This window comes from Empidonax traillii, unplaced genomic scaffold (assembly GCF_003031625.1).
Source record: "Empidonax traillii isolate 1590-97213 ecotype Southwest subspecies unplaced genomic scaffold, ASM303162v1 scaffold272:size679582, whole genome shotgun sequence".
NCBI lineage: Eukaryota > Metazoa > Chordata > Aves > Passeriformes > Tyrannidae > Empidonax > Empidonax traillii.
Window position 1 is genome coordinate 193,879 of NW_020955465.1, and position 22,909 is coordinate 216,787.

The window sequence follows — 22,909 nt, forward strand, 5'->3', positions numbered from 1 at the left end:
CTCCCCCCGGCCCCGCTCCATGGCCGCGGCCCCGCCGCGCTCCGCCCGCCGCGCCGGCCTGCGGGAGGCGGGGCCGGTGGCGCGCGAGACATGGAGGAGCGGGACGGCCGCGCCGGCGGCTTCAGGAAGGTGCGGCGGGGCGGGGCGGGGCGGGGGGCGCTCAGTCCCGAACTCGGCCCCGGGCGGGGGGGTTCGGTCCTGCTCATCTCGTCCTCTCTCCGCGCAGGACACCGTGGACCGGCTGCTCCGTCTCCATTTCCGGGACGGGAGGACACGAGGTACCGGGGCAGCGGCGGGCGGTACCGGGAGGGCCCGGGCGCGGCTAGCTGGGCCCCCGCCTGCCGTAAGCGCCTTGTCGTTGCAGTGAACGGCGACGCGCAGCTGCTGATGGCCGAGATGCTGAACGTCTTCGTCCGAGGTGAGCGCACGGGGTCAGCCCGAACCGCCCTTTGGGCCCGTTACTGACCCGCCCCAGCCTCCTCCCCGAGTACCCAGCACTTAGTCTCATCCCGTGCTGCGCCAGCTCTGCTGTCTCCTGTGCAGCCAAAGCCCAGACATCGCTTCCTGCACTCCTCCGGGCCACCTCCTTCCCAAGCAACCAGCTCGGCCCCCCGGGCGCGACCCCCTCCCTCCCTAGCAGCTCCCAGACCCCTCTCATTGCCCTCGGCTTTCCCTTGTCCTGTAGAAGCGGCAGCACGGGCAGCGCGGCAGGCTCAGACAGAGGACCTGGAAAAGGTGGATATTGAGCATCTGGAGAAAGTGCTACCGCAGCTGGTATGTAACTGTAGGCTTGAAGTGCACGGGAGCAGGAGGAGGATGGGAGCTGAAAGAGCATAATGCTCTTCCCCTTGGGAGATGTTTCAGAAATCTGGCCTATGTGCTGACTGGCTTGCTGCTCTCTCCTTACAGCTTCTGGATTTCTAGAGGCCTCCTGAAGCATATTCTGCCTGCCAGCAGATGGTCCTGACCTGACAGCAAACATCTGTCTCAACCTCAGAGTCCAGCTCTGGGAAAAACAGTTTCAACTTTTTTTTCCTCTGTCGTTTTGCTTTTGTTTCCCCTCTCTTTACCAAGCACAGTACAGCCCATAGCAATGATGCTGTCAGATACTATTTTTGAGAAGAGGCTGTCATAGGCTTGTTTTGTTAAGCTGAAAATGTAACTGGTTTCCATCTTGCTGCTTTACTCCTGTAACAGGGGCATGTACTTCACAGCGTGGTAAGATGCTGTTGCTTTCTCAGCTAATGTGAGAAACAGGTGCTGCTTCACACAGATGCACGGAAAGACTTAATGACTGGAAATACCATCCAGCCTTCAGGCTCTCCTTGCCTCAGCAGGCAGCTGTGACAGCAACTCTAGGTCCAGCTCCAAGCCTGTCTAATGAATAGGTTGTTAACAGGAGCTCAGTCACAGGCTCTTGCCAAGAGCAGGTAACTGATCTTTATTTTATAAATAAACAGTGTTTGTCTCTCACTACCTTCCAGTATTTCTCTAGGGCTGTGACATCAAAGAGTACTTGGAACCTTTTAACCACTTGATATTCTCAGAAGCTGCTTCCCCTCTGCTATAAATTTGTTCTCACAAACATCAGTAAGTTAAAAACCCATCTCCCTCCCTTTGCTGTAATTAATCATCAAAAGTCAAGTTGCTTCAAAGACTTGAAGAGTTTCCCCCTCACTCACCCTCTTCTCTAAATCTCTGTAGGACGAAAGGAAAAAAGGACAAAATAACACACAGCATGTGTGAGAATCCCACATCATGGGACAGCCTGGCCCCTCTGGCAGTGGGGGGAAGGAAAGGGGGGGAGCGGGGAGCAGGGTGGCGCTATGAAATAAGAAACCTTACACATGTGGGCAGGACCCACACAACCCAACTGGCTTTGTTGCAAAATGCATGGCCCCTGCAGGAGCACCACTGATGGGCCATGGCTTGGGGCCTGTGCTCCTGCTGTGGGATCAGCAACAAGCAGTCCTGTTCCCAGGGACAGCTGTGGCAGGCAGAGGCTCGGTAGGTCCCTGTACTCTTTTCAGCCAGGAGCTATCAGGGTCATCTCTCAGGACACCAGCCACTTGGAAACTTCATGAAAACCTCAACTTAATACACATTCTTACGACAGTACCAGCTTAAGCAGCCCCCAGTGGCCCTCTGCCACTCGGCCAAGACAACTGTTTGTGCAGCTGTACAATGCACCCTATGAAGGAACTGACCTAGTTCAGCCTTCAGCCCCACAACCACTGGTAAAAAAAAAAAGCAAGAGCAAAACAATGCAACTAATGCTACCTTTGAATGCCCCAAAACCCCAGGGATGAGTTCAGCTGTTATAGCAGAAGTTATACTGAAACAAAACCAGCTCATCAGGTACCTGCAGGTACTGTTCTGCAGTAGGACCGGAATCCTTGTAGCAAGCAGCTTAGTGAAGAGCCTGCAGTTCTAAATGTCAGGGCATCTTGTTCCCCTTAAAGAATGCAATCCCACTTTCTTGCCTTTTCCAGATTTTAGATCCTCATCTCTCCCTCCTCTCTGACTCCTACTGACACAGGTCCCACAGCTGCTGCTGTAAAAAAGGGTCGAATTCCCTTCGCTGACACACACACACAAGCACTGACTCAAGAGAATTGCTGATGTGGACATTGGTAGAAAAGCAGCATTTTAATAGCAGAAACAGCTAAAACTAACTCTTCTTTGCATAGGGAAGAGGAAAAAGACCTCTGATCTAGCTGTTAAAGGTATTGATTTTTCGTTCTTGTGCTTATACTGGGTTAGACAGCAATATGAAATCTAGTCCTCATCCCTGCATCCCCTTGATCCATGAAACTGCCCCAGGAATACTGATATTGCTGCTTGTATCCCTAAACTACTACTGTTTTCCCACCTCGGGTAGTTGCAGGTGACAGTTACAGTGCTTGCTCTTTATGAACCTGGCAGAATCAGAACAGCTAAGCAAATTGGCACTATTTGATGTCTCCTGTGCTCTTCAAAAGACAAGGACAAGCACATCTGAAGGCACACTGCAACTTCTTCCAACTTCACTGCTGCTGCTTATTCTAACCCTGGGAATCAAAACCACCGCAAGTATTCCCCCACCTATCACTAGCAATGGCTTCTAGTTTCCCCCCAATATATCCTGCATAAATTCAGCAAAGCAGCTCTAGCTGCAATCTGCCCCTGACTTGTGTGACATGAGTAAGCCTGACACAGCACCTGATACAGACAGTCCTGTGGAGGGTAGGCTCAGTCCACACTTAATCCACTAGAGCAATAAAGTTTAAACATTATTTTAATGTTTTTTTGCTTTGCTGTGGTATGCGTTTTATAGCCTGTCAAGGGCCAGACGGGCTTGCTTTCCACAGGGAGGATTTAGAGCAGCAGCTGTACATAGTGCTCTCACATTCCCCACTGCCAGTGGCCGCACACATTCCTGTTTATGTTTGGGTGTCATATAAGAAATCAATCAACTTTTTTGGTAAAGCATTTTGCTCCCTCTGCTTTGAGTCTCCTTTTTCCTCTTCCACCTTTCTTTCATGCCTCTCCCTCCCTTCAAGTTTCTTCAAAGCATCTAGGAGCATTTGGAAATAATTAGACCTGAAGGGAAATGTTGGCCAGGCTGGGAGACAATGACAAGTGCCAGGAACCCTGGGTGCCCTTTCTAGCCACTTTGAAGTTCATTCAGATGGTACAAAGCTCCGTTTTGCTTTGTTGAAAAAAATGGGAGGAAGGGAATGAGGCATGACAGGCCCATTGAAAAGAGAGCAGGTTCCTGTGAACTGACAGAGAGACCAAGTGCTGGGGCAAGAAACATTATCAAAGGGACCGACTAAAACGGCTCCCACAGCCACCCTGCTTTATTACATATACAAATTGTGCAGATGTGCATGTAGTGCAGGGAGGAAACAAGGAAAACGGGAAGCATGGTATTACCATACCACGGAACCCCAGCTCTGCATAGACCACTGATCCATGGAGAAGACCTCAAATAGAATCCAGCACCATGGCTGCCGTGGCACTACAGAGTTCATCTCCAGTGTAACGGCAATTCTAACCAACAGCATTCATCCCCATATGATGTCTGCAGAAGGCAACAACCCGGACTGGGGCTTTCCCCCAGTACGAGCTGTGGTGCAGGGCACGGCCACCCTGTTCCAGGAACACTCAAACCACCAACCAACTGTCATGGGAAGAGACCCTTAAACTGGATGGCTTTTTCCTTGCTGTAATTACTGGTGTTAATTATACAAAGTGAAAATAGAACTAGAGCTTAGGGCAGAAATAATCGCAAGAGGCATTCCACGAACAGATACCTGTGTTCTTTGTTAGTAAGATTCTGGCAACTGAACACAAGTGCAGCAGCCCAACAGGTTCACAGGAAAGGCTAACTGAACTGGTTTAAGTGACCTAAGGGCTTCCTCTTCATTCGCTTTCCAGGCATCTATATCCAGAATTATCAGCAGCACTAGCCCCACCCAGCAAGAAGCAGAGAGAAGTCTTGTTTTAGGCATCACTTAACAATAGTTAAAGCTGAACCAGATCGTATCTTGCTGCTAGAATCCAGGCAGATAGACTCAAGTGATCTCTGAAGGTAGAATTGGGAAGATTGAATTTAAAAATATGGACAGAAACAAAGTCCTTCACAGAAAGTATATAGAAATTATGTCCCCCTTATTTCTCTACGTTATTATTTGCATGCAAGAAACCTTAAATTTAACTTCTAACTTCTAACCTTGCTTCTGTAGTCACAAAGACCATATACAAGCCTTCCACTCCTCCACCAGGTGCAACTAGCATCTGAAATAGCAATTCTCTTTTTATAATTATTGTTCATACAGATGAGCTCTCCAGGGCCACCAACAATTTCTTATGCATTCTGAGTAAGATCATCAAGACAGAGGCACAGCTGATTGCTCACTGATCCAGCAGCCCAGGATGCTTCATCTCTTTCCACCTACAAAAAAAACCACAGGAGCATTAAAACACTTAACATGTAATTTGCACTGTCTCATTTCTCAATAATATGATCTGGTGGTTGAGGGTTCTGGACACTGCTGTGCTCAGGCAGCATTGGGGATCACATGGGAGCACTTAGGGAGATGGAATGGTAAATACATCATAACTTTTGGAGCAGGGAACTTCATCCTTCATGTTATTAATATGCATGTTAGAGCATATTATTAACCTTTCATACTAGCTGTTAAATGGGAAACCTGCATGGGTAGGTGAGATGATATTTTGTACTTTGTCCAGATAATCTTTACTTGGGGGAAAAAACTCTACAGTGCAATGCTTCAAACATACTGGAAACAGGAAACAGTGAAGATCTTGTTTCCCACTGCATCAGTATCTCAGCACCAATCTATACCAGACCAGTCACAGCAGGGAAATACACCAACCCGCTGTTGGCAGCCTTCAGAACTTATGGTCTACTTGCTGGAGCTGAGGGCCCCACAGTATCCTCCAGAAACAAATGCTAAAATTCTCATCCACAGAGTTAATATTTGGCATTATTAGCCAGGGATTTCCATATAAGCATTACTAGTTTTGATGCTGTTAAGGGGGCTGATTTAATGGCCTTTTTTTTTTTCCCTTGATTTCCTCTCTCCTCTCTCCCTCTTGTCTTTGCCACTGAATCAAAAAGTGAATACTCCCAACTGTTTAATTCAGGAATTCTTCTTCTAATTACATCATATTTTGTATAAATTCACACATAAGTTATTTTTCTGGGACTAAAAGAAAAACTGCAGTTTTCTGATGAGGATAAACCAAGAAAAAATTAGTAATGGAAACTTGGTTGCAATCTTAATTATGGAAAACCACTACTGGTTTGCAGTGAAGATTTAAAACAGGAAGACCAGCTAAAAAAAAAAAATTCAAGAGAAAGAAAAGTACTAAAACAGACTACAGAAGCAAAAGGGAAAATAATGCCAGAGATTTAACAGATGACACTGGCCTTTGGTATGTAGTATGTCCTGCCTATTAATATCTGAACAACACTGGCAGAGTTAAGAGCTCAGTACATCAAACCAAAAACACAGTTAAGAATGCTGCAAGCATATGGATTAGGCATCAGACTCCCCAGTGTTCAGAGCCTGCATTTAGATACTTCTCCAGTGAAGGCTGAGGTTCAAGTCACAAACCAATGCGTGACCAACAAGCAGTGAACCAAGTTCCTGCAAGCACAAACTGACATCTGTAACATATCTGTTAACATCCAACACATTTGGCAGAGAGGAGCCTGCCTTTTGGGGCAGTTTAGAGTGAACAGAGCTCTCCTCTGATTTCATGATACCTGGCAGCTTCAGCCATTTGGGGATTTTCCCAGGGGTCCTTCTCAAGCCCTGCGGAGCTCCCTGTGTGGTGGCTGCTTCCAGAGACCCACTGGTCTTTTTGTCACTTCGGGCTTCTGGTTCAGATAGGGTTGGAGTTCCCGATGCTACAGACGATGAGGCAGAAGGAATTAATGATCTGGAAAAACACCTGAGAAAGAAAATAAGCAAGAATTAACCTTCATTTTCCATGATAACCCCTGTACCACCACCTTTAAATTTTTTAAGTCAGATTGAAAAGGTTCTTCTTTTTCCACAATAGAAGCACTAGGATTTACTTGATTTAGTCACTGAAATCCTATTTTGCAAATGACTCACAAAGCTGTTGAGTATGACAGTATGACTGTTTCTGGAGAGCAGGAAGCCCTAGCATCTTCAAAGAACATTTCTTTGTAGTAAGATGAGCTCATTTCATGCTTCCCATCCCTGAAATACTCAGGCATTCGCAGCTCTATTCAGTTCCAACATACCTGGCTACTAATAAATCAGCTGCAGAAGGGGAAACTGCAGAGCTCAGCAGGTCCGATTTCAGGTAACAAGCTGTTTAAAAATGAAACCAAATCACTCGTTTTGTAACATAGACACATCAATCACCACATTATCACATAGCTCTCAGCTCAACAAATACCTGCTGTATACTACAGTAGATCTCCATCACCCTTGCCCCAAATGACACAGGACACTTTTTAACTATGAAAGTTTTCTTTCACAACTCAGAGGTGCCCTGTTTCATCATTCAAACCTCGAGATCTTGACGTTTCCTTTCAGTGCTCACTGCATCTCAGAAACTTTTCTGTGAAGCCAGAGCTTGTTTTGATCTCTGGCAGAAACAGGGATTCTAAGCATAAACCAGAGATGTCAAAGAACCAAAGATTCAGATCTGTTCTACCATCTTCAGCCAATCCACTACCACAGGAATGTTGCAAAATTGTTTCATAGTAATTTGTCTAGTTAACATTTTGAACAACAGGATTTTTTTCTACAGAGCCATTCTTCTATCATTATTGCTCTCGTGGCAGACAATGCCTACTCCCCAGCCTAATGAATCCCATAAAAAAGGTACTATGTCTACATTTGTGCTCAAGCTAACTGACCAAGCCAGCTCTGAAGAGCTTCAGCTAGTTAGAATGGGGACATTCATCAGTATTCTCAAGGACTGCAGTACCTTTGTCAGAAGGACTGATAATAAAGATGTAATTCTAGGTCTACTACAAGAGCTATATAGTCAGCTGAAGGAGAGAGGCAATGCACTCACCCCTGCACTCCTCAGATCCAAAATGAATTACAGCAGTTGGAAAGAGTTTAGCCTACAGCAAAAGGGGAAAAGAAGGTATCACTGAATGTAATGCTTTCACAGTTCACAGCAAACATTAGACAGGTACAGACACACCCATGGAGTTCAAGCCAAGGTCACTGAACCATCTGTAATTCAGAAAAAGTTAGACTTGTGCAGAGCACAAGTTGGAGTACAACATGAAGCCAAATTTTACGATCTGTTCTACCACACACAGGTGATGAGACCTGTACAGCATGAGCTCACTGTGCCAGTGTCGTGTCCTGCCATTCCTTCTCCTCTGTCCCCATGTCTCCTGCCATTGTATTGTACACATATTCTCCACTGCTAAGCAGATAATATAAGAAGAATCTTCTAAGACCTGAGTGACTGATAGCAAGAGAAGAAAAATCTAGCTATGCCCTCCAAAATCTATTCTAGATCATTTTATTACATTTACACCCTAGGGTGTCTATGTCTATGATTGAAATTTGTCACTGAAATTTCACCAGCTTTCCAGGATGCAGTATTTCCTTTTATAAATCCAGCCTGAATTCCTAGTTTCTACTTGTCAGAATAATTGCTATATTCGAACACTTTTTCAATCCAGTGGGTTTGGTTGTTATTTTTTTCCCCTTATTTCAAAGGAAGTTCATGTGATTGGTGTCCCATTTCCTCTTTTCTTTCACTGGGCACCCCTGGGAAGTCTGGCCCATCCCCCTTACTGTTCCCCATCTCCTTCATTGCACACATTGACAAGCCCCCCAGAGCTTCTCTTTTCCAGGCTGAACAACCCTGACTCTCTCTGCCTCTCCCCATGTGTCAGACGCATTGGTCCCTCATTATCTTTTGGTCCTTTGCTGGGCACCGGAGAAACTGTAAAACTGGACTCACAGCCCCCTAGTCAAACTAAAGAATCACAAATGTACCAGTAGGTAAAGGAGGGACCTACCTATGGAGGTTGCTCTGCCATCTCCAGTGACCACACTGTCACACCACACCTTCATAAAACCCAGTGCTGGAACTAAGCGATACATTACATAGCACTACCCCACCATGTCCAGATGGTGTATCCAAGTGTTCCCAAGGGAAACAGAGGGCACCAAAGTCAAAATTACTGAACTTCGTACTAGAAACAGACACTGCTGCAAGCACAGGCTTGGATTTTTAAAAGGGCTTGAAGGTGATATGCAGAAGATTAATATGATATGGTATAACCAGCTGTACCAGAAAGGATTCTGAAAGAAAAATATTATATTTATTACCTGCATCACATGTCAGTACAATACCACATAAAGAAAAACTAGCTGAAACAATTCTGTTAAGCTTTTAGGAAGCCTTGTACTAAGAAACAGGTAAATAAACCAAATCAGAGTGTAAACCAGATAAAAGAAACCCACTGCCTCACTTGGTATCACTCATGCGTACTTGGAAACCGTGCAGGGCAGACTGCTTGCTCTGAAGTTTTCCTGAGCCTCTGTTGCCACCATCAGCCCAGCCTGGATACTGGAATGACGGCCCTTGGACCTAATCCAGAACAGCAGTTACTAGAACTGTAGAAGAAGTAGAAGATCAGCAGAACCCTGATCTTCACAGAGGACACTGTGGACTGCAGCCCTATGCAAAGACTAATAAAACTGTATTAACTTAAGGCAAAATGAAACACCTTCGCCTATCTTCCTGCCTACAAGCTTTAGATATGCATGTGGTATTACACGTTTTTTTGACATTAATCCAAAGGTTGTGGGAGACTGTCTCACACAGCACGGCCGACATCACACTGGACTGAAGCAGGAGACATTCATTAGCCTACTCCAAGTCTCAGCTCCTGGTAAAGCATCCAGGAAATTTCACATCCTTAAACTGACATTTTAGCAAAAATAATTATTTATTAGGTCTTTTAACATTTCATTCCTCAATCAACAGGGCCTAAGGTTGCCTGCTCCAGTCACAAAGACAGCTATCCATAAACTTTTTTAATTAAAAAGTACCAGACATGGTTTAGAAACCCCAGAGAAAACTCTCACAAGAGCTTTGATGTTTTTGCTGCATTCGTCTATTTAGGAAATGGGTGCCTTAAAAAGGGCCCCCCCAACACACATACACTCAAGCCCTTTTACACACAACATCCTTTTCATGCCAGCTGCAAGTTGGAAAATGAGGTTTTTGTAGTGTGTTAGTGTTGGAATTTTTTAATAACCTCCTCTCTCTTTTTTTCACCTCCCGACCAATTATCTTGGTAAATAATTAACATTCTGAAGGAGATAAGTAAGCATAGCATCTCAGAGCTCAAAGCCCTTTAGCTCAAAGCCCTGCCCTTTTCTCTTAGTTTCCCTGCTGCCGCCGCTGAAACTTCCTTGTCAATCAAGCTCTGGGCACACACATCAAAGCCTCGTGTGGGAATGGCCCCAAGGGGTCAGAGAAAATTCATGGCAGGGCCTGTGTGAGGCACAAAGAGAGAAAGAGAGTGAGAAACACAGACCAAGAGCTAGACACACACTCAACCAACAAACACAGACAGACTGTGCCCCAATATAAACCTCTACCCTATTTACTCACAGGTTGTCAAATAACCATAGTTCTCAGTTTCAGGATCCACGTCCACAACCATTTCCCACTGCTGGCAAAACATCAGTCCAAATGTTTCAGTTCAAAATCTTAATTGAAAGAAACTCAGAGGAGCTAGACAGCAGCCCACAAGTACACAGAACGCAACCTCCTTCCCATGGCTCCTTTCTCTGCATCCCTATCCCTTCCTAGGGGTCAGCCAACACAGTTCCCTCTTGCCAAACTTCTATCCAATAAGTTATTTTTCTTCAATTCAAACAGACTATTGGCACATGCACAGAACCCTTGGTTCAGCTTCCTTTGTGTGGAATTCTCAGGTACCAATCCCAGCACTTCCTGAGGGCTCAGTACAGAAGGCAACTGCACCTCACTTCTCACCCCAGGAATTCTCTAGCCAGTCGCTGGCAGGACATAATGCTGTCCCAGAGTTTCCTGAAAAACAGAAGTATTAAAATCAGCAGCAATTTTACTTTAAAAACAAGCAGGCCAATGGAATGATCCCACTGTCCAAGGGCTGTCTTGGCACAAAGAAGAGAAGGCTTTAGTAGATGCCATGCAGGAAAACATGCAAGCCCAAAGTCAAAACCTCTAACATTTTCTAACACAGCTAAGAATGTAAGGATCACACACTGGCTGTTCTAATGGTTGCAGTTGTTCTAAGGCATCTGCCAGTGTTTCTATAGGAACAACTCTGCAGTTCTTAACCTCACTTCATAGGATTCTTTTAAGATTATCTGTGAATCAGAGCAGATTTTTGAAAACTCTTAGAATCACACTGAGCCTGTCAGATTGAATAAAAGAATCTAAGGTTGTCCAAAACAATTAAGTCAAAAAGCTCCATTCACTTATATGTGGAGAATTACCACAACAGGACTGAGCCAAGAGCCAGTTACTACACTCAAACACCCTGCATTTCTTTTCCTTGCTGCTTTGATTTCCAGCCAAAGAAACAATGCCATTCTGACTGGGGAAATAGATGCTATTATCTATTGAATTATAATGTTCAAATCACATTGTGCAAGACATATTTACAAGATACAGTCAGATTTATTGCACCAACACCTAGAAATCTAACTGAAAACGGTGTTCCACTGTGCAATTGTATAGATGCAATATAGATGCAATTGTACAGCAACATGCAATATAAATAAAAATGCTTTGTGCTTGTAGGTTGGGTTTTTTTGTTTGTTTTTTGGGCAGATGAAAAACTGAGACCTAATGAAATTAAATAACTTATTCAAGGTCAACAGGATGGCAGTAGATGAAATGAGAACTCAGTATGTGAGTCTCTAGAGCCCCATCCAAGGCCATAATCACAAGACAGCTTCTTCTGAAGGGAGGCAAGGAGAGAAGGAAGTCAGTGTCCTGCATTGCTCTTCCTGCTTAGGAAGTATCATTCCAAGTGACCAACTTCTCAGATTTTAAAAAGATCTAACACAGCTTCATCCATTTGCTTAGTTAGAGTTGCAAAAGTTTAAATGAATGCTTTCCATTTCAGAGATCTGAAGACCAGCCTGTTACTCATAAGGCCACATTTAGTCTGAAACTATGCAGCTGAGTAACTTCAGTTTTACTCAAGAGAGGCAGCAAACAGTTACTTGGACACTGCGATGGTGAGCGTGGTTTGTGACAGCACGGCGTCCTGGCACAGTGGGGCTGCTGCATCTTGCATTCTGTGATAAAAATATCCACACTAGAACAACATTCCCGGGTGAATCCAGCTGTGATACAGTAGAAACATTTCTGCTTTGTTTCAGTGCATGTTTTAGTAACTTGTTCTCTAGAACACAGAAAATATTTCAGGCAGAACCCTCCCCAAATAATGCCGCAATACTTCCTCCTTCACAGACATACACATGCAAAAAAAAAAAAATCCTAGAACAGAGCACTGCAGACGATGTACATTATTCCCAGCAGTTGTTCTATTCTCTGACAAAGCAATGCTGTCAGACCAGGCAGGGGCTGCTGTCGAAGGGAACTCACAGCTGCCAGAAGGAGCAGCATTCTTTCCGTTACATGATCTGAGAGGATCTGCCACAGGTCTGCTGTTAGTTTGATGTTAGAAGATGAATAAGAAAATAAGCACTTCAAAGGAGCACGCGAATGGAAGGAGAAACCCAAGCTACCAACATGAAATACTGCATAGTACACACACCCCAAACACATAAACTAGCTCTTGGAAAATTCAACTGGAAAGTTAGTGGATCAAAAGATTCTCCAGCAAGACTGCACAGCATCGCTGAAACAGAAATAAACACCACAGCTATGGTGAAAGGGGCAGACCAAGTGGTTCATATTTATAAGCTGAGAACAAAGCTGCCCAATGTGGACAGCAACTGCCAAAAAGGAGGTGGATATCCTGCAGCCACCACAGAGGAGTCTGATCCAGCTAAGACAGGGGACCTTTAAAATTCATAAGACAAAGATAAGATTTGAAAACAGTTTTGAAAAAGCTACTTAATAAGGAATCCAGGTATAAAGACTATTCACTGAGCCCCTGAGCTGAGATCAGAAAGATCTGGCCTCCAGACCTGATAGTAGTAGTGAACATTTTGGGCAGGATTTGCACTCTGAATTCAGTTGTCCAAGGAAGCTCTCACTGGGACCAAAGCACCCAGCCATACTTGAAGCCAGCATTCACAAAGCAAGCTTGTACAGCCTCTGTGAGCATGGGTAACAGGCCTCACCACAAACAGGAGGTGAGACTGCTAGTACATGCAGTCAGATGAGAAAATCCTCAATGGAGAAGTAAAGGGCTAAGACTTTTAGGTGAATATCATCACCTGTGCTGGATGAATTTCAGTATTAATTGCAATTCTCCTTGCTAGTGAGTGCAGTAACCAAAAGGCCTGCCACTGGAAGTGCCTCCAACAGACTTAACTCTGATGAAGTAATTTTTTCTGAACTTGCATTCAGACTTTTGCCAATAGAGAAGGCTTCACACTGACCGTAGTTGGCTTCACTGAACAGGTATGCCAAATGTACTGCCCAAAGTGGCATTAACAAATAGGATATGGAAACCGAACCAAAGGCAAAGAAAGGAACAAACAGCTCGTCTGGATTTTCTGCCTCATGGTATGTGCCAGAGGAAACATTCAGTGCACTCTAAGATCTGATTAGAAGACCTAAATATTTATGTGGAAGCCTGTGGATTCCTTTAGCTCCTCTGAATGCAGAGGATGGCCTCCTGCCCTCTCTGCTGCCTTGACTTTTCCAGTGGTTGGTACTCCTACTTTCTGCTAATTCTTTCCTAGTATTAACTCAGCAATCAACGATTCTTTTTTCCACTAACCCACCCTAGATACGCACTACACAAGTGCCTGTTTCTGGAAGGAGAAAGAAGTTAAGAAGCAACTTTGAAAAGCTCAGACACAAACAAGCCAATAGAGCTATAAGGAATGCAAAGACAAGTGCTACAACAGGGAAGCCTGTGGTTGATCAGCTCTGGAGAGCAGAGTATTATAAAAGACTTCAAGGGACATGAGAAGAAAGCGGCCAGCAAAAACAGCAACAACAAAAAATCAAAGCAATGCCTTGAAGTCTTTATGGGTTCCAAAAACTCCATGTTGCTGCCAATCTGCGTGTTCACTATACTGTAAATACACACAGATTTTGGGGGAATTCACTTCAGACAGTTCTTTCAATCCAAGTATCTTGGCAAACAAGTCGACAACATTTATCTTGCTTCTTGGTTTTGCTTCCAGCGTAAAGGTTCTCCCTTCTCACTGTAAGTGACCAAATTAAATGAATGTGGTGCAAACCTTATTGGCTTGAATGGAACGAGAGGGTGGAGAGATCAGAAGTATGGATAATACAATACTGCACCATCTGCAGTCACTCCTGTTACTGGCTTTGGCGCAAACTTGAGTAATTTATAAGTATCTGAATGCTCAAATGTGGTCACATTACTGCCTCAGACACCATCCACTCCTCCTTACAGACAGCATCAAGGTAATCTGTAGAGTGAAAGATAGCCCACTGCTAACTTAGGCCCTGGGATAATGTGAAAATCAAATGTTGGGAAAAAAAAAAAGAATGGCTAGATATACCATGGTAGTACCCATTTTGGAAAAATCAAGAGTCAGGTTATGCACAGGTATCTCTGCAAGGGAACCACATTACATGCCAAGCATCCCACAGACGGCACTTTGGGCAAAAGCAGCAAATTTTGGCAGTTACATGATACAACCTGACAACCTTAAAGAGATGTACTAGTGATAAAGACAAACTTCCTCCTGAACCTTTCACACATCCTCCAAATACAACAAAAGCTCAAGCAATCAGCCATTCCATGACTTTACTCATGGCTCCCTTTCCCCTGTGATGTCTGGAAGAACTGTGCACTCCACAGCACTTCATGCACGTTCACACCCTATATACCATAACACTGTTATTCCAGTACCACCTTTCTCACTGCAGGGGTGCTGGGTGCTGTCAGGTTACCTTAGAGCAAAAGCCCCTCTTCTCCCAGCCCCAACGCCACATATTTTACAAAGCACCTTAACCATCTGCCTACTGTCTTTACAGAACAGCTTTTTCTTTTCATCTCCCTCCTTCCACATAACGGAACAGAAGGGGAGCTCTGACTAAAGTCCAAAACGTTTCCCTTCCATGGATCACAGGATGTCTGAAAGGGGAAAGGTCTCCACCGAATCCCTCTGCACAGAGCCCAATCCCATCCGGGGCAAGGCCAGACCCCACAGGCTTCTCTGAAGCCTCCAGCCCTGTGGGGACTCTGGCCCAAGCAAACCTCTTCCCAACCTCAAGATTTCTCAGCTTGGAAGGCCATAACATCAAGTGAGAAGCAGTGAGCAGGTCCCCATCCCCAGCACTGCCCCAACACCACACACATCCCCTCTCTCTCTCCTGGTCCAGGCCGGGGTATTTTTTAACAAGAGCCCCGAGGCTCAGGCACTGCAGCCTGACTGGGAACAGACACCTCTAAACAGGGCATCCAACAGTGACACAGTGGGCATGGACACAACAGCCAGAGTGATTTCTGCACTTGTTTCCGCCCAGAGAAGAAAGGCCCTTCAGCCACTGCCAGGCACCCAGATTCCAGCAGAGGGGAAAGCCTTCCTGAGCAGGAGACATTATAGCAGAGGGTCTGCACTGACATGGTGAAACTTAAAGGGGAGAAAGGATTTACACCTGCAGCAGGAGCAAAGCTTCACGCAGAATCACCCAATCCAAACTGAATGGCATGACAAGATCTCAGCAGGAATTGATTCTCTCCTTTTTGATGCTTGATCCAAGTAAAATGTTGATAAACACACAGAAGCATTCCTTCCGTAACAAACCATGACCTGAAAGGGACACAGGCTACATGTTCACTGGCATTAAACACAGTTTTTCCAAGGACAGAAGAACCATAGGCAGAGCCAAGTCCGTTCAATCCAGCCAGTATCCTAACAGTGAAGAACAACCAGATGCACAGAGAAGAGTAATCTTGTTTATATGTGATACTTTCCCCTAATAATATTAGTTAGCAATGACTTTCAGTTCAGAAGCTTCCTGAGATGGTTTCTATATATTAAGAAACTCTCGCTAAACATCTTCCTTGAACTTGTCCAAATTTGTCTCGAACCAATATATACTTTTAGTATATAGCAGCACCCTGTGACAAGGAATTCTACACTTCAGTTTTCTGATGCACGAACAACTGCCTTCTTCCATCTATTCCAACTCCTGCTTGCCCCACTTGATGCCACTTACTCATACGAGAGAGAAGAGCTCAATCCATTCCAGCTTCTCCTTGGCCTGTTACTCCTTTTCCAGTCACATTTTTGGCAGACTGACCAGTTTTAGCCTACTCAGTCTTTCTTTGGACAGGAGACATAGAGACCTCTGATGATCCTTACTGTCATCCTCTGCAGCTTCACCACTTACTTTTGAAGATGCAAGACCAGTTCTGCACAAGTTATTCACGCAAACCCTGGGTCTATACACAGTGATGCTCTCTATTTTGTTCTGAATACTTTGCTTTTGGGAAGGAGACTTTTGTCTTAGTTTGAGTACTATTCAGTAATGAGCTGATGATTTCATCACCTTAAGACTTTGCTCCACAATGGTGGAGCAAAGAAAAAATCAACACAAGAGCTCACTGAGCCATGTATGACGCTCTAATTATTGTTCCTGTACATGCATCCCATTTACCTATGCTGAGCCAGCTGGGTAAGCCAAAAATGCCAAGTCATGCAACTGTTAACTAATGTGATAATAATCTCCTTACAGTGTCATGTTATAATCCCTAAAAAATATTCTAAGCATGAGATTTTACTTGCTTTCCACATTTTGCAAGTAATTGTAATGATTTTGTATAGTTAAGACTGTGCTTAAAAACTTCATTTTTACTTTAATTATACTCAAATTCTCAACGTAACCACTTCCTAATTAGTTTGACCGTGCTGTGATCATATGTGGCATGAATAAAAACGTATCTTAAATCAACTTTGGATATTATACCCTTTATCTTAGTTGGACACTGTTCATCTTTCGTACTGAGATGATATGAGAAATGAGAAAATATCCTTCCTTAAAACAGGCAATTTGCAAATAATTTTCAGCTTTCGAGCACAGTATCTCTAACAGTCCCAGTTGTGTACCAATGTCAAGGCTTCACACTGCAGTCCAAGGAAAGCCACTACACCTGGAGATGTCTGACACCAAAATCAACCAGGTTCTTCACCAAGTTGTGATTTCTAATGTAGTCCCTAAGACTGGGCTGTAAGGCAGCTCCAAGTCTTTACAGAGCACTAATTTAACACATTTTTATGTTTCAGGGAGCTGCCACGAGGAGTGAATTCCACAGTAAATGTCACAATTAAGAAACTGGGAAATTGCCACAAGCACCAGTAATGGTGCCAGGTATGGAAAAAAGGCTTTAACCCGGCAAATTAAATAAAATTTCTGCCATAAGGTTTCTTATTTCAAAGACAAGAAGGTGTAATTATTCCTGTGGTGTTTCAATGCACAAGTCATGTTTCAGAAGACATTCAGAGAAACATGAGATGTGCACTGAGGAGAAAATAAAAGAACAGTACTGCAGGGTGGGGGAGGCAGGGAAGGGGTAAACAGAGGTAAGCAGAGGATTGCAAACTTTGTAGAAGACAGATCAAAGCTAACAAGGCACACTATAGCCAGCACCGGGGGCTGGATGAGCAGGAGGCAGGTATTCAGGCCTGAACATTCAATCGTCTAAAAGCAGCTGCACGTGTATCTCTTCCACATGGCCTGGTCAGGAAGTTGTGGAATTGGAAAGCTCCACTGCAAACAACTTCAGAGGCATGCTAATCCCTACCTAATTCACCACGCTGCCTGAAAAGTCTCTTTCTCTATTCCTTTCCCCATCCCTGCCCTTCTGCTCCCCCGGGGGTATCTAGCAAGAATTCTCACTGCAACTGCGTGAGCCTTTATTCTGCAGGCTCTCTCATGCATCAGTCTGGAAACGTCCACGGAATTTTCAATGACAGAACATTTTAAAAGGGTGAGTTTGGGGCAAAGTCACTGGCAAAATCACTCTATCACTCTCTTAACATCTGTGATTTACACAGCCAAGAGTCTCTGGCCAGAGACTTCAAGGCCAATTTATCTGACACTTGTAAAAAATCTCCAGGAATCTGAATTTGAAAACCTGTACTTCGGCCCTTGAGAAAAATTACACACAGAGACTCTATATTCCTCAATGTACACACTGACTTAAATTCTCACATAGTCAGCTTTTTGTCTAATATAGCCTCTAGCTCCTGCTGTAGAAATTGAAAACAGTTCCCTTTCCACATCCAGTCTCACATCTCTTACTATCCTAGCCCAGCTACAGATACACAGCTCCGACTCCGTGTGGTACAGAGTGTGTGTACAAAACAATGCGACCACCCACCCCTGCCCCAATGTGCCCGTGCCTATTGCTGCACAAGGTGGACCTCTTCTGGTGAAGAGTTTGTGCTCCAAAACACCTGGTTCCATTAGTCTTGGCTGAGCAGAAGCCTATAGGGATCACAGCATTACACAGCTTCTTTTGAAAGTAACTAAAGCCTGGGGCAGGGTTAAGGGGAGCACAAGCCACAGAGAATCATAGAGCACATGTGTGAGTCCTTACCTCAAACAGCGTCAGGCTTTCATCGTTCAAGATGATTCTGGGAGGTGCAACAACTGAAGTTAAAAAACAAGTTACAAACCAGGACCACCCAGCAACCAGAACAGCAAACAGAGCAGGTATGGGAAGGATCCCCGCTCTCTGAAGGGGTGATATGTTGATATGCCCATAGAGGCTGCTTCACAGACAGAAGCATAACATGGCTAAGGGAATAGGTTATACCTTCTTTGCACTCTGAGGCTGTGTTTAGGAAGCAATTCCTCCCCTGGTCACATCTCAGGCATCAACAGATCCCATACATACTACAGCTAGGAACAGGCTTTGTAAAGTAAGGCCAAATATTACCAACAGCACTCACACAAGTAAAATGGCAACTCTGCATCGGCAAGGTGGCTTCTTACAAAGTCTCTCAACTTTCCAACTGTGGAAAAAGGAGAGAGAGGTTTGCTGAATTTCACTTGTTTCTTCAAATTTTGGACAAAAAAGCTGAACTGTAGCAGCAGAACTGCCCTCTGTAATGTATGGAGACTGCCTTTTCCTCCAAAGTACACTGTTGCTATTACAAATCTCTTGTAGAAAAAAACAACCAACCAACCAAACCACTTGGAAATGCTGGTCCCTCATCAAAATCTGGGAAATCCAATAGCAGCTACAGAGAGCAGCCAAGTGAGACTCTGGTAACTACTTATTAGTTTGTGTTCCATAGAAGATTATCCAAAAACTTGTGCAGGTAACCAAAGCTGCCAGCTGAGAGTAAGATCTCCAGTAATAACAATAAGAGCTACTTGGTGCATGGCCTAATCATCTTTTGTGATCTGACAGAACCAGAAAGGTTCATCCCCTCTTAGTACAGTAGCTAAAACTTATTTTTCATCTTTCTGCTTTTTAGAGCTTGTTTTGGATTGGGGAAGGGGGTGTTGTTTTTCCCCCAAAACATTAACACAGAGGAAGTGTGCAAATGCAATCCAGTAACACACTTGCTATCCACCTTGTTTGGGCACAAACATGGTGGATAGTAAGTGGGACGGCTTCCTAAGCACAAATATTTTGTCATCAAGCAGCTTGACAGTCTCCATCAAGTAGCCCTTAGCTAAGTGAATTAGCCCAAACGCTCTTCTTATTCCATTCAAGGGCCCTACAAGGACAGTGTAACTGCCTACTACTGCTTTTTCAGAGCAGTTTTACTTCCCTGGACAGCAGAAATACCTGTCCAGAGCCCTCTCTCCTGTCATAATGAGAGCTGTGAGCTGCATCTGCACGGGCTGAGGGGGTGATCGGTCTTACCGGTTTCACTGGGATGGAAGAATCCCTGCAGAACATGGCGGTCTGGAAAATGAACTCTCAGCACCACCTAAACCAGAGGCAAAGCACGTTAGGTCGGTGGTTTATCGCTGCTCTGTAACGCCTGTCCTTGGCTTAGAATCTGTAAGTTGGTGGGTTTGGGTTTGTTGTTTGGGTTTTTTTTTAATGGCTAACGGTGCTGTGCAGCTCCTCGGGGGACAAGGGCTGTCTGGCTTTCAAAGCGGGCAAGGGAGCTCATCTATCAAACACTGTGATGTACTTGATTACTCAAGATAGTAGGAGCTCCCTGTGCTAAACAATGCACAAACAACATGGACAGTCCCTCTTGGACGGGTACAGACAGTGTGCCAGCATCCTAAAGTGTCCACAGCAGCAGGAATCCTCCTGCCATACCTCTGAAGTAACTCAGACCATTTCAGCATTGGTCAGAAAGCACTTAACTTGGGAACTGCATTAGGATCATATTTACAGAGTAAAATAAATCCACTTGTAACATCAAATCATTTAACTTTCAATGAGACACTAACAAAATATCTACCGAGGAGAGGCAGGCAGGAAAGCTCAGTCATACAGATTGATGTGTGCACAACAGAAAGGTTTTAAAACATCTGGAACAGAATAGAAGAAGCTATGCTGCCTGTCACTCAACCATGTGATTACAGGATAGCTGAATTCACAGGGCACAACTGTTATGCAAGTCCCACAAACAATCAACACGGACAGGAATTTAAAAAGTCTTCCTATAAGCAGCTTAAGAGCCTGTTGATCCCAACTGAATCCCAAAGTTACTCCAACTCCAAGTCTGGAGTAGCCAGAGAGGGAAAAAGAACAAATATTACCTTTGGGTAACGCTCCAACTTCTCCTTCAGCTGAGATTCCCTCAAAGACTTTGTCATTAGTGGAGCCTCTTCCAGGCGTTTCCTAGAGACATGGGAAGAAGACAAGTTGTCCCTTCTGTAATTTTATGACGTATTTTTACTTTATTAAGATAGTGTTCTTAAGGTCCAAGCAGGGTTGATGAGAACTGCTCAAGTGTTCCATGCATCTCTCATAGCACTTTCCCCATCTCCTGCGGTTCTTATCCCAGAATCTCATACATGAAACTATTGAGCATCAGCACCAATACCGTATAAAATTACTTTTATTGTACAAGTTTGAAAATAAGTTCACCACAACAGCTGCCAGAAAAGATCTTAAGAAGAGGAGGGGAAAGTTTGTTTAGACTACTCAAGAAGAGATTAATCAAATAAAGCAGAGACTAAGGTTGGACATAATTATTCCAGGGAGGGAGAAGAGCTACTGAAGTTGAAAAACAATACTGGCACAAGAAATTAATAAGTATTACTTAGCAACAAAGAAACAAAATAAAAATGAGAAGTTTCATTCAAGAAGATCCTTCAAGAACTGGCATGTAGACTGGCGCGTTAAAAGAAACAGTGGGTGCAAAATAAAAGTCTACTTGTATTTAAGATGAAACTAAGAAAATAATTACGTATTTTCCTGTAAGTAATGAAATTAGCTTAGATCCAACAGATCTCATGTTCAGCTTTAGTCCCTTCTCTTTGCACTTAATTCTGAATAACCAGAGTGTAATCTGCCTTTATTTTTATTGCTGGCTGTAAGGGGAAAAGGGATTACAAGCATCAGCACATGTGGAAATTAGGTGTTTTTTTGAGGGGCCTGTATTCCAGCAACCCTCAACCAAACTGACTCTACATTTGTACCATTAAATACTCCAGAACCACAAGCAGCAGAGCAATTTCCAGGCCAACCTATATACTCACATGGATTTCAGTGGCCTGTGGGAAAAAATGTCAGCTTAAAGTGAAAAGTTCAACTCAGACTAGGTTACAGTGTAAAGAAGACTGTTCAAAGTCTGTTTAAAGAAATGCTATGACCCACTTTAAATACATTCATGAAATTAATTTCTTTAAGGAACATATAGATGGCAAAATGCTGCTGTGACTGGAAGGCCAGTTTATCTTAATCTGAGTTTTTATCGAACTGGAGTTCAATAAAGTAAAACCATGAACATTTGAAAGCAAGATACTTGAACAGTGAGATACATAGTTAGTCAGCTTCCTATACTTCCTCAGTGTATATGTTTCTGTTCCAAACATTTTCAGGTCTTGACTTGTGGCTAAGTCTGATTTTGCTTTATTTCTTTTTAGGTAATGTCTCAAAGTTGGTCTTTCTGATGAGGTCTAATAAATGGTTAATTCTGTTACTTAAAATACAGGGTCCTTCTTACTGGCAAAAAATGCAACAAGCTCTGCTGGTCACTGTTGCTCTGCTCAACAACAAGACACAGCACAATCTCACTCACAACAGAAACGGAACTTGCCTCTCACTCCGCAGGTCTGCCAAACGTTTCCGTACATCATCCACTGTGACTTCAAAGAATTCATCAGGAAGCTCTTCTGGGCCATCAGGAAGTTGTTCCAGTAGGTCTAGGTGACACACAAGGGGCTCTCGCTCTACAAGCTACAGAATAAAAATGAGCTTAAATTAGTTTAAAATGCATTATTTTGCATATCCTATAAGGTTCCTGAAAAAGAGTAAAAGGATAGTATTTGCAAACTGAAATACAATCACCAGTGTGGAGAGTTCCTGGCACTCAGATCAGACAGATAGAGAAGTTGTCAGCATTGTCATTCTTTACAGATGATACAGCTTTGGGCACAATATCCCCCCAACAGCAGCAGGGATCTCTATTGCCAGGTGAGCAACTGGTTGCTCTCCACTGCCTATACAGGAAACTCAGAGTAATAACCTCAGCAGTCACCTAAGGTACAGAGAGAGAACCCTTTCTCTGGAATAGCCTGTGGAATCTCTTCACCTACAATACAACGGTACTCTGTGGCCGAACCACACTTCTAGCAAGTAACTTCTATCCCAAAACCCTACCTGACCTCTCTGCTCTAATCCAAACCTCTCCCAGTACGTAACCACTTCCTTATCACTCTGCAGGCAGCACGCAACTTACACAGGTGCTATCCTTCATTCTACGGACTATAGTGCCCTTTGAAGCTTTTCCATCCACCACGCACTCCTGGCTTGCATTGTGTCTTGTGTTCTCTTTGCTTCACATTCTCTTGCCACAGAGCCAACAGCACTAGTTCCCATCCAGGGCCTGCTCCTTTTCTCCTTACTCTGGAGAACAATCCTTTGCTTTGGTAAGACAGTTTTTGACCTGTTCAGCTCTCTGAACTAAACCACTGCACGGATCCGTTGCACACCTTTCAAATTTTTACCCTGGTATCTGCTGTGCAGAAGGGTCCCCTAAACAGTAAAACTCCCTTTTGTTTTGCACTTACAAAGTACTTAGCACTGAGATCAGCCTTTGGTGCAGCC

At 44.1% G+C, this 22,909-nt stretch overlaps 2 protein-coding genes across 3 annotated transcripts in view; one reads left to right on the forward strand and one right to left on the reverse strand.

Annotated features, from left to right (window-relative positions):
* Positions 1–47: 47 nt before the first annotated feature.
* Positions 48–1,473, forward strand: CENPX (centromere protein X). The gene is made up of 5 exons (XM_027889807.1): positions 48–129; positions 227–278; positions 365–418; positions 686–774; positions 910–1,473. Exons 1-5 carry the CDS (start codon positions 91–93, stop codon positions 922–924), a joined length of 249 nt encoding a protein of 82 aa, XP_027745608.1. The 5' UTR covers positions 48–90; the 3' UTR covers positions 925–1,473.
* Positions 1,474–3,259: 1,786 nt separating this feature from the next.
* The window catches only part of ASPSCR1 (ASPSCR1, UBX domain containing tether for SLC2A4), a 37,454-nt gene continuing 17,804 nt past the window's right edge, over positions 3,260–22,909 (reverse strand). For both annotated transcript variants that reach the window (XM_027889805.1, XM_027889806.1), the window contains 9 exons: positions 21,900–22,039; positions 20,395–20,476; positions 19,538–19,604; positions 18,612–18,674; positions 18,257–18,309; positions 7,573–7,624; positions 6,788–6,857; positions 6,281–6,468; positions 3,260–4,939 (listed from right to left, as the gene is read on the reverse strand). In XM_027889805.1, coding sequence (XP_027745606.1) covers positions 4,926–4,939; positions 6,281–6,468; positions 6,788–6,857; positions 7,573–7,624; positions 18,257–18,309; positions 18,612–18,674; positions 19,538–19,604; positions 20,395–20,476; positions 21,900–22,039 — 729 coding nt within the window. In that variant the 3' untranslated portion in view covers positions 3,260–4,925. The remainder of the gene's footprint in view (positions 4,940–6,280; positions 6,469–6,787; positions 6,858–7,572; positions 7,625–18,256; positions 18,310–18,611; positions 18,675–19,537; positions 19,605–20,394; positions 20,477–21,899; positions 22,040–22,909) is intronic.

Excerpts from the sequence above, each read along its gene's own strand:
- CENPX (XM_027889807.1), top strand. The coding sequence starts at position 91 with ATGGAGGAGCGGGACGGCCGCGCCGGCGGCTTCAGGAAG. Across the intron at positions 130-226 it reads GCGCCGGCGGCTTCAGGAAG|GACACCGTGGACCGGCTGCT; the intron begins GTGCGGCGGGGC and ends CTCTCCGCGCAG. Across the intron at positions 279-364 it reads CCGGGACGGGAGGACACGAG|TGAACGGCGACGCGCAGCTG; the intron begins GTACCGGGGCAG and ends TTGTCGTTGCAG.